Genomic DNA, 17955 nt, shown 5'->3' with positions numbered 1-17955 from the left:
TTTTTTTTTTTTCAAATCAGCGCGCCGCCACACGGCTTCCACGGTTGAACATTGAAATGGGAGAGCGTGGGATAATCGAACGAGATCCCCCCCTCCTGTCCTCCTGCGAGTATCTTCGGCAGCATCGAGCTGGAAGGGATTTTCTCGAGGCGTTTTCAGATGTCGGCGAAAAGCCGACGTGAACGCGGTCCGGCGGGTGACCGCGGCCCCGTATGGTAATTCGCGAATTAATTCCGCACCGGAGTTGCATTAAATTCGCGTTAGCCGAGGCACGCGAGCGCGTGGTCGCACACGCTCGACTAGAGTAAACAATATTCGCGGGAGGAAAGGGAAAATTGATCAAAACCTCTTCCTCTTCCTCCCTCTCACTCTCTTCTCCGCCACAGCTGGGTAAACCCAGCGGGCGAAACTTTCGAAAATTATTTCGAATTCGTCGGCTTGTATTAAATTTACATTAGATAAATACGCGGCGGTCAGACGCGAACGTTCGCGCCATTCCTCGAAAACAGTTCCATCTGACCGAGGAAGAGAGAGAGAGAGAGAGAGAGAGAGAGAGAAAGGGAGAAGGAGAATGATTCAAAATTTATCAATCCGTACTCTCGTTCCTCGTTTTTTAGAAACGTATATGTGTATATCATCCGAGGATGATAAAGAGAGAGAGAGAGAGAGAGAGAGAGAATCTCTCGAGTTTTTTTCCCTCCTCTCCTCCGATATTTTGTATTATCCTATAATCGAGAACGCTCGGATTTTCCTCCTCCTGCTCCTCCTCACCCTTCTCGGAGGATTGCGATCGATCGATCCCACGAAACGAACAATCAGACGACTGATTAGGAGAGCGCGTAGAGAATGGATTAATTTCTGTCTGCAATCCGATTGACGTGGCGGAGGAGGCGGGGGGAGGCGGATCGTGCTTTAATTCCGGCCGCATTACTCGTTTCGTATTATGGTCGCGTAATATCGAATCGCGGAGGATCTCCCCGGGGGACAAATGGAAATTCGTTGTCTCGCTCGGTGCGTATTTTACGATTCACACGGGTGTCCCCCGTGCCACCGTATCCACCAATTGTTTAAATTACTATTGTACCGCGCCAGAGGAGGATGCGCCAGAGGAGAGGAGAGATCATCGATCGAGTCCCCTGTCAACGATGGAACGGGAGAGGGGGCGATAAAAAGCGATAGAAATCGTATGGAAAAAAGGAAAAGAAAGGAAAAAAACTCGAAAGAAAGTTGTCGATCGATGTTCAAACCGGTTACATAACGTATTCTTAGGAGGAAGAATTAGCAGGGAGGAGGAAAAGTTGGGGAAAAAAGGAAATGGAAAGGGAAGGGATCGAGGACTAACTGCGGAAATAAGTTGATATCAGGGGGCCGTAATGTCGAGGCGAGAGAGAAGCGCGCCTGGAGAGTGGGGGAGAAGGAGAAGAAGAAGGAGAGAAGGACGCAGGAGAGTACAAACTCGATAACTAATACCGCCACGTTTGTCGAAGTTTTATTTCGGAGTCAGCTCGAATTTTTATTAAAGTGGAAGTATTTACGGCCACGAGTTGGTAAAAAGGGGGAAAAAAAAAGAAAGGAAAAAAAGAGGGAAGATAACGAGGCCGGGGCAATAGAATGTTTATTGCGTCTAGTTTCGCGTTTTGTAAAGCTGACGGGTGAGGAGTGGATGGGAAAAAACAACGAGACCCGGCCAGTAGTTAAAAGTTTTGTCCCGGCTAAAAGGATCTTTGCGTCTTGGACGGAACTTTTTCCTTTCGTCGTTGCACTTAACCGCTCGTTAAATCATGTCGAATCGGGGCGAAATGGACGGTTGATTCGTCTCTAAAAATGACCCTTGATTCCCCTCGAATCCGATCCGATTATCGATCGATAATTCGAACAATTCGGCAACTTCGCTTATAATTTATTATTGCTTGAATCTCGCGTATCGTCGTCACGCGATCGTAGAAATTTGGCGAATAAGAGGCGAGCGTCGAGGTGAAAATCGAGGAAAATTCGATTATATTTGCGAGCGCTCGTCCAAATAGCCGGCCGTTCGATTAATCTCTCGTTGATTGTCTTTCATTTGATCTGCTTTCGAAATTCCAGCAGTCTCTGTGCTCTGCCCTCGCCGACTATTTTCTTTTTTTCTTTCTCTCCTTCTTTCCTTTTTCGTTTATCTCCGGGATTGAAAAAACGGCTTTTTCCTCTTGTACCCAAATTATATCCCAGCGAGAAACGGCCGAAACTTTTTTGGAAACCGTTGCCGTTGCCGGGAACCGGGAATCCACTTAAAAAATTCTCGGGGAAGAATCTCGATTAGGCGGGGAATACGAACAGGGGGCACGCTATCTGCAGCGGGCAGAGGATTTTTTCCAACCCGTTTATCCTACCGTTATCCGATTCAACGCGACGTTTTAATCAGACTCGAAAATTAACGCAACCAAAGTAATTATCAGTTCTGCTCGTAAATCATTCTCGGATAGCGAGGAGAGGGAGAAAGAGGAAGACACTCTGGAATTAGATTTCTCTTCTGGAGAAGAGAATCTGCGGTGTTCCTTCTCCGCGAGGACAAGTGGATTCGGGTCCAGTAGAGAAAGATCGCCTCTCGCTTTACTCGATCGTCGGAAGATCGAAAGATTCCTCTCCTTCTTTCGGAGAGGAAAAGCAGGGCCTCCACGATTCCTCCATCGAGAATCACGGATAATCGTGTTGTTCGTGCGCTCGATAGGGGTGGGGAGAGGACGCTTCTCTCCTTACCGTATTATTCCAAAGTTTCGCCCGATTTTCCACGCCAACGGGCGGCCAACCTCTGGACTCTGCTGGGGAAACCTGGGGAGGTCATCGCGATAAAACATCGGGAAACTGGCGAAACTCCGCTGTAATCTTGCCGGTGATGTTTTACCCACACCTACACCCTTTCTCGGGCTTTCGTCGGTGCGCGGCGGCCACCCTCTGCCTTTGTGTACGTGCACGATTCCACCACGCGTCCCTCCCCCTCCTCTCCTTTTGTCTCCCAACATGCCCGCCCTCTCTGCGGCTTTCTATATACGAGGGGGGGCGCTGTATGCGCGCCCCTCCACGTGGACGACGTCGTAAAGTCCTGAGAGATATCGCACCACCGATTAGACCCTCGTTTCGGGAACTAAATTTCTCCGGGTCCCGAGCAACCTTTGCCCTCGCCACTCCTTCCTTCCTTCCTTCCTTCCTTCCTTCCCCGCACGTCTATTTTCGCACGATCCTCTCCAATCGAGGCCACTTTCTTTCTTTCTTTCTTTCTTTCTTTATTTCCTCTTCGATCAGAGTCCTATCTCTTGACGAGAAATCGATAAACGAATGGCCGCTCGTCTCTCTCTCCAATCGAATATATACGTAAATGAACGCCTCGTTTCGCCATCGAGGTGTCTAATCGAAAACTGAAACCGAGTTCGAGTGTCGCAAAATTTGGACGAAAGAACGGATTGGACGAACGGAGGAGGAAAAAAGAAAAGAAAAGAAAAAATAAGATCGTCGAGCACAAAGAACAAAGGAAAGTGGCGAATTCGAGACACCCCTCCTCCTCGAATATCGTCCGTTTGATTTTGCAAACAACGTTTTCGTTTCTTCCCCTCTCTCTCAGATTTTTCTCCACCACCAGGTACGCCTGGCCACAAGCTCGGAGTATTAAATATCGCGATACTTTGAACGTCGTTTCTCCCCCCTCTCCGTGAAATTAAATTTCCTCCGGTTGCTCCGGGATGATTTTTATCTCCCTCTCGTTGGTTCAATTGCACGGGAAGGAAATTGAATCGCTCGGAATTGTTTTCAGTTTGAAGGCCGTGGGAGGGAAGAAGGAGAAGGTAACGCGGAAAGAACGAGGGAAGAACGAAAGGGAACGAAATTATAGTTTTATGGGGCCGGGAAAATATCCTACGGGGAACCAAGGCCGATTATTTTTACGTCGTTTCGACGGGTAAACTAATCCGCAAGACGATAGCTCGACAATCTTTCCCTCCCCCTTCTCATCCCTCGTACACCGCTCGCGACGCTCAACTCAAACCTGTGAATTTTTTCCATCGAAAAAGAAGAAAATTCCACTCGGTGTCGAGTAACTTTTCGCTGCGGTTCAACGTTCGTCTCGATCGAATTAGCTTTGGTTGCAGGGGAACCTTTTCTTCTTTTCGAGTGACACGAATCTTCTAACTTACCCATCTATCCTATATGCGAATAATTTCGTAAAGTTTCACGAGGTTCCTCCAATCGACTACTCCAACTTTCATTAAACATAAACTCTCACACCCGAGCTGTAGGAAAACAAAAGCCAGCCGGATCCTTTCTGCCTCGATAAAGATTCGAGACTGCCCGTTTAAACGAAGACTATTTGTTGACTGGGCAGTGGAAAACAATAAATAAAATATACGGGTTTAGCTGAATGAATATATTTGATTATACGTGATTGCGCGTATCTGTTTATAAAACATTTGAAATACGTGTATCGAAGAGAAACAAATAGCTACCAACTATGAAATAGTAATGTTGCTGACAACATTCAATAATGAAATCATATATATAAAATTTCAGTGAACTTTAAATTCTATAACACTATTCCCCTATCGTACTATTCCCCTCGTGGGTTTCGTTGAATCCCACGTGAATTTGGAGAAGAAGAAGACCGCGGATGAAAGGGAGGAGCGGAGGTAATAAGCGTCTTGAAGAAGGAAGGAAGGAAGGCGTTGCCCCCCGCTACGAGGATTTCATTACTTAAAAAGACTTGGCGCGAGCGATTCGCGCTCGCGAAACGGCCGTGGAACCGCGGCGAGTAATCAAGGAGGGAAGATGAAACGAGCGCGGCGGCGAGAAGCTTCGAGGCTCGGCTACTCTTTCAATGTCGCGCACGCTCTCTCAAAAGTTTCCCTTCCTTCTGCTGTTTCCGCCCTTCGGAGCCCCGTCGTCGCCCCCGCCTTTCGAAACGAAGGCCGACCGAGTTTTCCAGAGAAACTCGAACGAGGCACAGTGGGAACAAAGGGAGCGTGGCCGCGTAAAAGAGGAAAAGTGTTTTAATTCGAGCGAGTGGCCGCGAAACCCGCTCCTGTCCTTTCTTCTCGCGCGATCGCCCGCACGCGAGATCTGGAAAAAGTTGCGACGCCGCTCGCCAGGGGGTGGTGGAGGAGGGGGGCACAAGGAGAAAGGAAAAAAATGCGGCTGAGGGACGGCACAATGGACGGTTCTTCTGGAAGATTAAAGTGCGCTGCTACGTGGAGAGAGAGAGAGAGAGAGAGAGAGCTGTTGGGGGAATGGTTGGCGTTAAAATTAAAATTGCTGACAGAAAACGGGGGTACGGTCCACCTCGCCGTAGCTCGGCTCGACTCGAGGCGACTGGAAATGGGCCGTGTAATTTAAAAGCAGCTCGAAATTGACTTTTTAAAGAAGAAGAAGAAGATGGTTAGAAGGTTGTCGATAAAACGTCGTTCTTGCGAAAACTATTTTTTTACAGGAGGGAGAGAGAGAGAGAAGGAAAAATATTTTTTCGTTAAAAAATATTCGTTTTCGATTCGCTTCAAGATCTGGCTTCAACAATGTTTAATTTACCAACCAACTCCCTGCAAATTCGTACGCACGTTTACAGCGTTTGTATATATAGGTATTCGCAATTTGACGCAAACACGTGTAAACACGCGTTTGAGAGCGCGTTCGAATCGTTTCCCCCGAAATCGTTTCTCGCGTTACACTCGTTTCATATTTTCGCCGGGTGAATCGGAAGCGGCGTGACGCGTTTTTACCACTCGGGGCTCGATTGCGCCTCTCCTCCCCTCGTTAATTACCGGCGCATCGATTATTCGTTGCACAGAGTTTCTCGCTTACCGTGAAAAACGAAACGATATAATCGCGATATTTTTCCATCCTCCTCTCCCTCCCCTTCCTCCCCTCCTTCCCTGCGTTTCGTATGAAAATTCGCCAGGGAGCGAGGCACGCAGGCGATGAAACTCGCCGTCTCTCGGAGCTCGCGGTGGATCGAATTCGCGGATGTTCGAACATCCATTTGTGCCGGATTGTTAAATCGTTTTTTTCCTTTTCGAGGGTTGAAATTTTTGTGAAACGGAACCCCCGTTATCATTTCCATTCGCCTGAGGGAGGGGAAGGGGAGACGAGAAGTGCTCTTCCAGAGTTTCGCGCTTCGCTTCGATAACGGGGGGGAAAAAAAAAAAAAAAAAAAAGAAAAAAAAATATCAAGATCGACTCTTCTCATCGATCGTTAATCCGCCACGATTTAATCAACCCCGGTTAGAAATTTCATCGGCGCGTTCCCTTATTTCGTTTTTCCCCCTTCGAGTAAGTACTCTTCCGGATCTGGTTTCGGTTTATAAAGCTGTGAATCTAGCGAAGAACCGCCTCCAGGGAACGGGAAACTCCATCAGGCTGGAGAGAGAGAGAAGGGGAAGGGAGGAAAAAAAGAGTCGGAATGGAACATTATCGACTCTATTATAGCACGGGTACGAATACTCCCTGGCTCCGGTCTCGCTCCCCAGGGTAACCCTCCAAGTGTTCGAAACGCGAGCGCCACGAACGTGACGTTCGATTTCACCATTTCGGTCGGCTGGCCGACCTCTCAAAGACGTTCCACGCCATCTCGTCTCGTGAGAGAAGGGGGGAAAGGAAAAAAGGAAAGAGAAGGAAAAAGAAGAAAAGGAAGGAATAACCTTCTGATTTTTCTCCTTCTCTAACGCACGTACAAACGTTTACACTCTCTAATGATCTCTCCATGATCGCGTCCTCCGACCAGATCCCCGTTTCCGTCGATTCCCGATCGATTCGCGTCGAACGGAAAAGTGAAAAAGATGGAATCTCGGATCGAGGCGAGTCGGGGAAAGAGAATTTTCGGGGAGGGAGGATAATGGGGGGGATGCGGCCAAGTGAAAGACGATGGCGTGGCCGACGTGAAAATATCGAAAGGAGGCGACGCGAGGGGATGGAATTGAGGAGGGGGAGAAGTTAGCTGGGCGGCCACGTCCGACGAAACGAGGTACACAAGGATGAACGGGAATGAAGATTGAAGGGTGTAGACGGTCGTACACCGTGGAAGGAAGACGGTGTACGAGGAGGAGGGTGGCCAGGGGAGATGAAAAGTGGGAGGGGTCGCGAAATTACCTCGAGCGGCATTGTGTGTCGGGCCGGAGGGTTGCAAGCACCTAATTAGCCACTCAAACAGCGTGGCACAAAGCGACCCTCTGTTATTAAAACGACATATAAAACGAGACGAGCCCCTTCTTTTTTCGGACAAAAGGAGCAGTCGATGCAGGGAGGACGAGACTTGGACGCATCCTCCATCGATCGTACCCTCGAAATGTAGAAAATAATCTCGAGAAATCTCGAGATGATCGGTATCTATCGGAAATCTAATTGAATATAAAATATCTTATATTTTGATCGAATTGAGAACGATCGTTGCGAAATATTCCGTGTATAAAACGGATTAAAGATAGGAAAAGAAAAAAAAAGGGAACGCTTCAAGATTCGAAATCGTCTTGATTCCACGTACGTTTCAATCCTGTCTCGATGGAATAAGAGTTTGTGTTATCTTTAATTAACTGTCCGAATGATCAATCGAACGCGGTATACGTAACTCTGAACTACGTTATCCCGAGCGATATATCCTTGTTCGAAGTATATTACGTTCGATTATTATTTCCGTACAACGTTTCGTAGTTTAATCTTCTTAAAAGAAGAAAAAAAAAAAAAAAAAAAGGAAAGTAAGAAAAATAATCGATAAACAATCCCGGCGAAAAATTTCTTCCCTAAGCCTCTTTAAGCCCGAAGCGATTAATCGCAATTTTCGAGTTATTTGTAGTATCCCCTTTTTTCACGGAGTTTGATCAAAGTTTCCGGCATCCAAGTGTAACGTGGAATTTTCGAGGGAGGCGGTGACGGCCGAGGGGGGAAATAAGCGAAGACGGGCAACGGATAATGATTCTCACTTCAGTTTTTATTGAACGATCAAGAAAAGGGGGACGATCGAGAGAGAGAAACGGCGGAGAGGGTCGTCGGTTGATTAACGAAATCGAGGCGTGTCACGCACCGTTCCGTGCCTCGCGGGATATCGGGCTACGAGGTAAATGAAAAAGGGGTGAAACTTTCCGGTTATTAATTTTCTCTCTCTCTCTCTCTCTCTCTCTCTCAAGTTTTCCGGAAACTTGGTCGAGTACTCGGGGCGAATCGGGCTTTTTGCTCCTAATTATTGATAACGTTATCGCGCGAATGAAACGACACTCCAAAACGAAATTCCCCGTCAATTTTATCCACGCATCGCGAGGAATCGAGGAATCGAGATCGGTTGGAGCGAAGATAAACGAATTAATTATTCAATACTGTATCAGAATAGTAAAAAGGAAACATTTGCTCGATCGATCCAGAGATCGTCCTCGCAGATTTTTCATACACCATTGCTCGAATTCTTCCTTCCTCCCTCATCGATTTTACATCGATTTCGTTCGAAATCTGGATACGGTATTCGAATCTCTTTACCAGTGCACGTACGAAAGGCATCGTTAATTGAACACTGTGTTCGATCGATGCGAAAATCGTCCACTCGAATTCTTTCTTTCTTCTCCCTCGTCGACTTTACATCGATTTCGTTGGAAAATCTATTCGAGGGGATCCCCTCTTCGGTGCACGTACGCGCAGGGACCCAGCTGCGTCGCTAATTGAACACCATTCGATCGATGCGATAAACTCGAGGCGAGAGATAATACCGTTCGCTCCTAATGTTGGAGGGTGGATGCAGGGAGCGAGGAGGCCGGGTTTCGTGACGTTTATTATCCGATGGGACGAGGTCGGGGATGAGAGGGAGGTGGCGGAATGAAATGAAAGAAAATCTCGCGAGGTGGTGGTGGAGGACGACTACGGGCTGCGCATAGCGTCTCTGTGCATCGTCGCGAATTCTTTGCGTTCCCCGAGAAGCGAGGCGCATAATTACGAGTGCACGAGCGCATAATAGATGGCGGAGCAGCCGTTCGTCGGGGGTCGGGTCTCTCTCTTTTCTGTTTCTGCTTCCAGAAACCGCGCTCGATAGTTGGTGTCTGCCGCGAGAGCCACCCACTCCATTGTCTCATTATCACGATCCGCGATTGTCGTCGACGTTCGTCGACGTTCGTCCAAAAGGATCAGCCCCTTCTGATTCACGACCGTGAAAACACTAGATCCGATTCCGTAACGATTCCGCAACCATCTCCTCTCCTTTCACCTCGCCTCCCCTTTCTTTGTCTTCCTCTTCTTCTTCTTCTTCTTCTTCCTCTTCTTCTTCTTCTCGCCTCCATCCTCGTTCCTCCGCAACGATTCGATTATGATGGACGAGGCGAAAAGGGAGGGAGGGAATTGTCGCGAACGAGGCCGGGTTAAATTATCAGCGGTTGGCTCGTTCCTCGAGTTATCGAGAAACGACGCTCGAAATTTTTGACGTTCATTAGAGGTAGTTTCCCAACCGTGTTTCGCATACCCCGAATGTTAGATAAATTCCAACTTTTCCACGACCCGGTTGAAATAAGACGATAAATCCAGGGGCGACGACTAAATAGCGATGAATTAAAGGGGGAGGGGGGGGGGACTAATTGCCCTGGCTAAGCGCGAACGAATAAGGGTGATAAATTAAATCGCGGCGATGAGTTATGGAGGAGCAGCCGGCGTTTAAACCGCGCGCCCCACGTGACGCGTTGCTATCCCTTTTGTCGAGACGAAGGTAAATTTCAGAATCGCCCTCCTTCGAGGGCGCGTTCCTCGAGTTCGAAATCGCTATGGATTTAATGCTCGCGTGATCGCATCGTGATCACGGTGGTTAACACGTGTAACGAGCTCGGTCGCGTGAACCTCGAATATAAAAAAAGCGCCCCGATTTTCGTTTCGACACTCTTTCTCCTCCCCCAGCGTATCTATCGATAAGTCGTCGAAAAACGAGTAACGCCCACCGATCATTTGTCGCGAATTCAATTTTTAACGCCAATAACGCGTTGCAATAGATTCCTGCCATCGAGACTCTTTCCTCCTCCGATAAGATGGAACCGATGGATCTCGATCCTCTGGCTCGTTTCGAGCTTTCCCAAAACCGTTTTCGAAAATTATTGAAACTCGAAATCGGGATAAAGGGAGCTGGCTCGATACGATTAACCTTGGAAGCAGATGGGATAGCACGTTCCCAGCTCCGTTCGTTACAAGCCCGGGTCGAGAAAGTTTTTCCCGGAAGTGATGATAACTCGAGGTGGTGGACGAGGGGAGGGAGTGGAAAAAGTGGACGCGTGAGCCACCGATATCGGCCGGCCAATTTAAACTTACGATTCGTGGGAGGATACCTCCCCGAACCGAACGATCGTGAATCCTCGACCTCGACGACGTTATCGCACGGTCCAAGCTCTCTCCCTTTCGCGATGCTCTCTCCGTCTCCTCTCGCTCAGAATTCCCAAGATTTCCAAGCGTGCAACCCTTTCGATCTCGATCGATCGAATTTCGAGCCTCTTGCCGATTCTTCCTCTCCCCCCGTAATTCCGTACGACTCGATTATGAATATATCGAATATACCGTGTTATTCGCCGTGTTTCGCGCTGGAAGCGATTCCTCAACGATTTTCGGATATCCCTCGGGTCGAACGGCGAATCGGCTGGATGAATCGCCACGAGAGGATTCTTCGGGAGGAAATTCGGGCGAATGGAACTTGACTCGGTGAATCGGAGGGGGGAGGAGCGAGCGACGTTAGGGGAGGGGGATGCAAAAAAGTCGGGGGGGGGGTCGGAGGAATTTCAATTTTCCCCGATATCAAATATTTCGGATTCCCCGAGAATCGGCGAGAAGAGAAGGGTTTTAATCAATTAGACGGATCGAGTCTAAAAAAGGGGAAGGGAAAAGTTTCGGTGGCGATTTGACGATCGGGCGAGGGGAGTGGCAGGGGGATGGATGATGGGTAATGTAGCGTGCACGCGATAAACCTAGCCCCCCTAAATGAATAATGAAAAGGACTTCGCGTTTCTTGAAAATTCCGGATCGCCTCTCCCCCGATAAATTATCAAATTCAAGCTTCAATCTCGGTGAGAATTTCGCGGAAATTCTCGAAACGTAGTTGAAAAACACCCATCCAGGAAATATTGGGGCGGATTGAACGAAAACTAATCCCTTCTCCCCCGTCTTTTCTCTTCGCCCTGTTTCCTCCCAGTTTCCTTTTTTTTTTTTTTTTTTATTTTGCGTTGAAACCACGGATGAAATTTCGTTACGGCCACGATCGATCGAAAGCCGCTTTTCTCGCTAGGTTATCGGCCGAATCGAACGGCTGGAATTATCACCGGATAAAATGGAGAGCGCGTGTACGCGGCGCGTGCTCGTCGAGACGAATTTTCCACGTGGAAGAAATCCGATTCTACTCTAACGATTTTCAAGAGGTTACGGTTTAGAACCCGTTAAACATACGTAATCCCGGAATCGGTCGATCTCGAAGGGCAGGAAATTTTTCCACGTGGAAATCGGGCGATATTTACGAGGGAATTCTTTCCACCATCGGGCGAGGTCGTAGCCGCTTTAACGAGCGCTTTAGCGAAACTCGAGGGGAATTTTTGCCAACCGGAAACGGAACGCGCCGAATCCAGGATTCGCGGTTTCTTGGCGCGCGAGACGGTTTCTCGGGAGGGAGGGGATGGAAAAAGGCGCGGCAAAAGGTGAAAAATACTTTTCGTATAAATTGTTGTCGCGCAGGAATTATAGGACGACGCCACGCCAGAAGCCACGTAGAAAGCTACGGGTGACCCGGCGTGTTATGTACGGTCGGATGGGGGCGGAGGATCTCGTAAAAATGCAAAACTTCTCTCTCTCTCTCTCTCTCTCTCTCTCCTCGTCCCCCGAAAGTCGAAGCGGCAGCCGTTCCGGTCGCTCGTTGTTGTCGCGCCATCGTCCAAAAAAGTTGGACGCGTCGAGTTTCCACTTGGATAAAATGGCCGATCGCTCGAGCGATCTCGTTCGACAGGACGATACCGGAAAAGGGCGAGGAAAGTTTGGTAATCGCGAAAATGCGGCGCGACAGGACGAGCATTCGTCGTTGCTCGCCGAACAACCTTAGAAAGCAATTAAGAGCTGTGACGGAGCAGCGACCGGTGTGGAAAGGTCGGGAGAATCACTTTTGGATTGATCGCGTGCTAACCTCGTGCACGAGGCTCGAAAGGGTTGCTCGTAGCTAGAGGTGAAGGCAAGCATTAAGATGTGGAATAATTCTGTAATTTACCGTGACATAAATCAACGCGGTTCCTCTTCTTCCTCCCCTCGTTTCTCTCGAAACTATGGGTACCGTAGCACGCGTTGGATTTATCGATCAGACCGACAGAGCAAGAATTTTATACGATATATATATGTATATATATATATATATATATATATATATATGTATAAGGAGCAGTTACGACCACCTACAAACTTCCTATTAGGTGTTCAACGCAGCCAAGTCGTTGCAGCTCGATGCAAATTCATCGCGTATTAACGGTTCGTTCGCACGCTGGACCATGGAGAATTGAAACCTAACTCTCTATTTATATAAACGTAATATAACTTCGTTTCACGGCCTCACGGTGTATATTATTTTCGATATAACACCGGTTTCTCGCCACCGTTTCCCGGCGGGGGAAAATACGTGTTCGAAGAAACGTCGGCGTGGTCGGCGCGGAAATACGCAGGAGATTAAATGAAAATTGAAAGAGTTAAACGCGACGCCGAGCGTTCCTTCCTCGAGCGTTATAAAAAGAAAAAAAAAAAAAAGAAAAAAGAAAGAAAAAAAAAAAGAAAGGGATGGGCGAGGAAATGGATGGTTGGAAATGCGAGAGGGCGAGCGAGAAGGAAGGCGGGGAGGATTACGACGGGCTTAAAATTTTTAATTTTGGTTTACGACGCGACTGAAAATCATATTTGCGGGACGCTTCCTCCTTCCGTTTGCCCGTCGTTGATGCAAAACAACGCCGACACCGACTGCAGCCAAGCGCCCGACTGAAACCTGCTGCTCCTCTCCCATTTTTTTCCCTTCCCCCTTCCTCCTGCACGCGTCGATGAAACGTTAATTACTTTGCGAGTTTTTGAATTCATCTTCGTTCCGCGCCCGCCCGAAAAACGCGGTGGCAACGCGGTTGCTGCGAATCCGAGCTACTTTTGCACGCCCGATCGATACTCGAACGAATTTAATTAGCCACCACCGGATGATGTATCCTCCCCCCAAACAACGGGTAATAATTACGAAAATTGCAATTCATACGTCGTGCAAACATACGCCGGCTCATGCGCGATCGCAATCGCGATAGCCTGTTAATTGCGATTCAACCAAGAAGGTAAAGGTTACTCGATCGAAGGCATCGTAATAATACGCATCACGTAATACACATATACGGTTATATAATATACGAGTCATAATTTTGAACGAAAAGCTGCGCTTCAACACCCTCTCGTAGTTCGATCTCTCGTACACCGAGGATAATCTCTTGGAACGGATAATCTCGGTTGGGGTGGGTTGATCCTCGGTTTACTCGATTGCATTCTACGTATCTAGGATTTCCATGTTCGGTGTTCCTGCCGCTCGGATAATTCGATGCCGCGTAATTTCGCGGAGAATGAGATTGGGTGCGCGGGTATCCGTTATCTTGGACGAATCGATTCTCGAGGGAGGAGAGAGAGAGAGAGAGCGAAAGCGAGAGAAAGAGAGAGAGAGAAAGAGAGAGAGAGAGGGGGGGATCCGTCAAAGCGGATCGTGTTTGTAACCGGTCGCGGGGCCGCGTGGATCGAGTAACTAAGCGGGAAATGAGGCGAACTGACCTGAGGTGGATAGTGATCCGGGAGGGCGTGAAGCGCCTCTCTGTACGCGGACAGGGCCCTTTGTAATCTGCCCTGATCGGCGTAGAGGGCGCCTAATTGAAGGAGAGCCTGCACCCTGGCCGCCTCGTGAGCCCTCTTGTCCTTGAGCCCGGAACCATCCAAGGATGCGCCGGCCCGCAAAACCGCAGCCGCTTCCGTTCCACGTCCGACCGAGGCCAGCGCCGCGCCCAGATTCACGTAAGCCTCTGCAAAGACAAACGATAAGGATCATCAGACCTTTGGTTTGGGATTACGCTCTCTCTCTCTCTCTCGCTCTTTCTCTTTCCCACTCCATCCGGTCATGAATTTATATAAATCGAAAATCGGCCCCGGTTTTTCCATTTCTCATCCCCAATTTACCAACCAAGGAGACGTATCATTATTTCTCCTTCTCGCTTTCCCCCTTCCCCCTTTCCCCTCTTTTTGAGAATAGAAAGATTACGGAGAGGAGATTTTTCTCCCCCTTTAGTTTTATCCTCCTCGGTTAATTTTTTTTCTTTTTTTTTTTTTTCGCCAACGAGTTATTAAATCCTCGAGTTATGAGATTCTCTATTTCCAGCGTAATTATCGAAATATGTACAGCGTTGTATGCACAGCGAGAGGAAGAGTGGGAGGAAAGCGAGGGTGAAATGTACGAAAGGAGAACGACAAACGTCCTGTTGAATCGCTTAATTTAAGAAACTGGAGAGCGGCGAAATCATAACAGGATCCAATTTTTTTGCTCGATTCTGGGAAGCGGAACTGGGCACGGCAGATTTTTCTCGGCGACGAGGATTTCTTTAGAAATTGGGATGGAAGCATGGCCGAGGAAGAGCGAAGGAGGGAGGAGGAGGAGGAGGAGGAGGAGGAGGAGGAGGTCAGTCTTTAACGTAAATCCAGACATTCATAGCCCCTGCTACCACCGCCTCTGTCCGCTTCTATTTAAAGGGGCATTGGCTCGCTTCCGGAATGGGTTGGGTTTTATGAGTCGAGGCTGGGAATCGGGTTAACTCCGCACGAATTCCCGCCTTTTGTCGCGTGTTCCTCCTGTATTTCTTTGGCTAATTACTAAATATCGTGCGAAACGACGGCCTGCCGTACGAAACGACGCGGAAATGGTTCGTTACAGGAAGACGAAGATTATAACTCAACCCTCGGCCTAATTTCCAACCGTTTGTTTCCCACCGTAAAGGGGAAAGGAAGGATTTTAATTTGAAACGAAAAAAATCTTCTCTCCGCGAAGGAATTCCAAAGTTTCCATCTCGAGGAATATCCATTGATTTTCCTTTCCTTCTTCCTCCTTTCTCTCTTCTCTTTTTCTCCTTTCAACTTCCCCCCCTCCTGTAAATTTAATAGTACAGGCTGTTGTAGCCGTTAAACGATCCGCGGCGACAATGGCCTGGCGACTACGGGGGAGGATATCCAAGAGGCGGACAAAAAGCCGCGGTCGGCTATGACTTTAATTAAAAATTTCAAGTTACGGGAGGGGGAGAGAAGAGAGGAGAGCATCCTTGCGGCGCGGTTGAATCCCCGCGTGGCCCGCGTCACCGAACAACCAGGCCAAAGTGAAACGTATTAAAAAGTTTATTTCCACTTTTATTGTCACCCTCCGTGGAAAAACGTGATCCCTTACGCTCGTAAGGGAAAAGCGAATAGGAAAAGGAGAAGAGGGACCAGGCTTCGAGAGAGGCGAAGAAAGACGAAGGAGGAGATTGAAGAATGGAAAAGAGGAAGAGAGGAATCTCCGTGGATCGATAAAGCGAACGCGGGAATCTTTCTTAATTCGAGGCAATCTGCTTCTTCCACATTTCCAACGACGGATTTCCAATCCGTGATATCTCTCTCTCTCTCTTTCTCTCCTCCTCGAATCGACCGACTCGATCTTCTAATTTCCTCGCGTTTAACTCTCCGACCCTCTTCCTGGTAATATACTATCATTCCCGAACGCGACTGTTAATCCCGATATCATCCCACGCGATATTACGAGGCAAGACGTTTACCCTCGAGTCGTGCAGTATAAACAGATGGCGAGGAGGAGAACATTTTCATTAACGAGGCGTGTGATGGGCAAATTTTCCGATCCGCCTCCTCTCTGCATCGCTCTCTGTCCCGGCTAAATCCAGTTTCGCCTAAACCAAATCCCTCCATGTTTCTCCATTCTATCCGATTTTTCCTCTAACGATCGGATACCGATGTCGATCCCTTGGGGTGAACCGAGAGTAATCGACGGCGAGTGGTCCGTTTCTAAAATTCGCATTACCCCTTACCTATCCCCCGAAACTCGTTCCGGCCTGGATCGATCGACGAATTATCTGCGATCGAAGGATCGGTTTAGGCGCGAACCCGACGTTGACTAACCGCACGGGCGGAGCGACGACTTTTCCAAAAGCGCTAATGAGTAATCGATACCTGGGGCGATCCCTCGTGTCACCGCTTCCTCCGAGATACAACGTGACTCTGCCGACGTGACTAACCTGAACGGACGGATCAACTTTTCCACCGTCGAAATGGCGTGCGCCATACAGAAACGGCTAACGACCTCGTGGTCTATTCGGGGGAGGAAACGCCCGCCGCAATTCTCCGCCTAATCCATCACTGTATCGGAACTAGTTCCCTCGCCGCTGCGACGTTTTAAGATATTGCGTAAACGGCGCGCAGCCCGTTCGTTGTAGTACTTTAAATCAACGAGTATCGAGTGGTCAACTGAATCGATGCGCGCGTAATCTATCCAGCTATTGAGATATATATATATATATATATATATATATATATATATATATAAAATAGATGGAATTAAGATTAAAGGTCGAAGGCCGTCTCCTCACCGAGTTTTCGTTTCGCTTCCATTATCACTTCCCGTCAATTCGCTCGTTCGCGTATGCCTCGAACGTGTAAACTTTGACGCTCGACCGATTTTACGAGCTCGGTTATTATAACGAGCGAGGTACGCGTATAAATCCCCACGCGAATTATATCCAAGAAGCCGAGTGCCTCGGCCTGGGAAGCGGATACTCTAATTCCATAAAGTACGTCCCCCGAGACCGCGACGAGGAAAATGGATTGCCGGGTAGCCGCCTCGTTCTTTATTCAAAATAATGCGAAACATAGGGGTAGGTTCCTTCTATAAGGCACCGGCCAGGAAATTGCCATTTCGATGCTCCAGTTTCTCCTCCATCCTTCCCTTAAAGGAAACTTTTTGCTAATTAAACCCGTCGCCTCGTCGCCACGACCCGCACCTCCCCGAAACCCAACACGGAAAACAGTTTCGAAACAGGCTGTGCTTTTTCGAGCAAAGAAATATTTAAGATTATTCCTCGTTTAATAACCTCGAAAACGAGGTTGAAACGAATGGTTGCGGATTATTCGAAGCTACTGTGTATCCGTCGATACGTGGTCGATACACCCTGCCTCGCGATTTTTCATCGCGATAGCCCCCGTTATAGCTTTTATGAATTCGAACGGGCGGCCTCCATTGGCTGGAGAGAGGCGTGGAAAAGGGAGGCGGGGGATCGTTGGAGTGGTTCACGCGCGGATAATTAATTAAAAGCGGTGAATTTCGACGGGAACGATTCGCGGATATTTCGAATTCGCGCTGCGCGTCGTGATTCTAGGTGTCATTCGCAATATCCAGTTGTGCCGGATCAAAATCGACGCGTGTATACACACGCCTTTCACGTTCCGTTACATGCACCGCTCGCGCGCCCAATTAATTTTCCGCTAATGTTCGTATCTTGCGTGCCTGGCGGAACCTGCTCGTGCAAGTTCGGCAAAACTCGGAACGACTCGGCGCGTCACTCGTAACTAACCGTCATATCTCCGCAAGTTACGAAGCGAGTTCAGACTCGAGAGAAGATACTCGAAAACGTCGGTCGACTCGTCCTCGTCGAAACATCGGAGCTCTCTTGTCGACAAACAAACGAAACGAAATAAAATAAAACGTTTAAAAATACGCATGGGAAATCTAATCTGAAAAATAGCGGTGGAATCACGTTCGCGTCGTAAACTCTGTCTAACGGTGGAACAGCTGTGTTGATACCATCTATTTTTCATTCGTATATTTTGTCCCCGTTCCTTCCTTCGCGTTAAATTAAATAAAATATATATAAATGTGTATACGCTTTATAAGCGCGTTTTTGTATCCCGTAAAAAAAAAAAAAAAAAAAAAAA

At 48.2% G+C, this 17955-nt stretch overlaps 1 protein-coding gene across 2 annotated transcripts in view; it reads right to left on the bottom strand.

The window, feature by feature from the left end:
- The window catches only part of LOC122719727 (protein O-mannosyl-transferase TMTC2), a 130033-nt gene that overhangs the window by 9472 nt on the left and 102606 nt on the right, over positions 1-17955 (bottom strand). For both annotated transcript variants that reach the window (XM_043945800.1, XM_043945802.1), the window contains exon 7: positions 13771-14015. In XM_043945800.1, coding sequence (XP_043801735.1) covers positions 13771-14015 — 245 coding nt within the window. The remainder of the gene's footprint in view (positions 1-13770; positions 14016-17955) is intronic.

The sequence above is a fragment of the Apis laboriosa genome, unplaced genomic scaffold, assembly GCF_014066325.1.
Source record: "Apis laboriosa isolate Shangri-la unplaced genomic scaffold, ASM1406632v1 scaffold9_cov152, whole genome shotgun sequence".
NCBI lineage: Eukaryota > Metazoa > Arthropoda > Insecta > Hymenoptera > Apidae > Apis > Apis laboriosa.
Note: the sequence above shows the minus strand (reverse complement) of the source record. Positions and strands in the feature narration are given on the sequence as shown.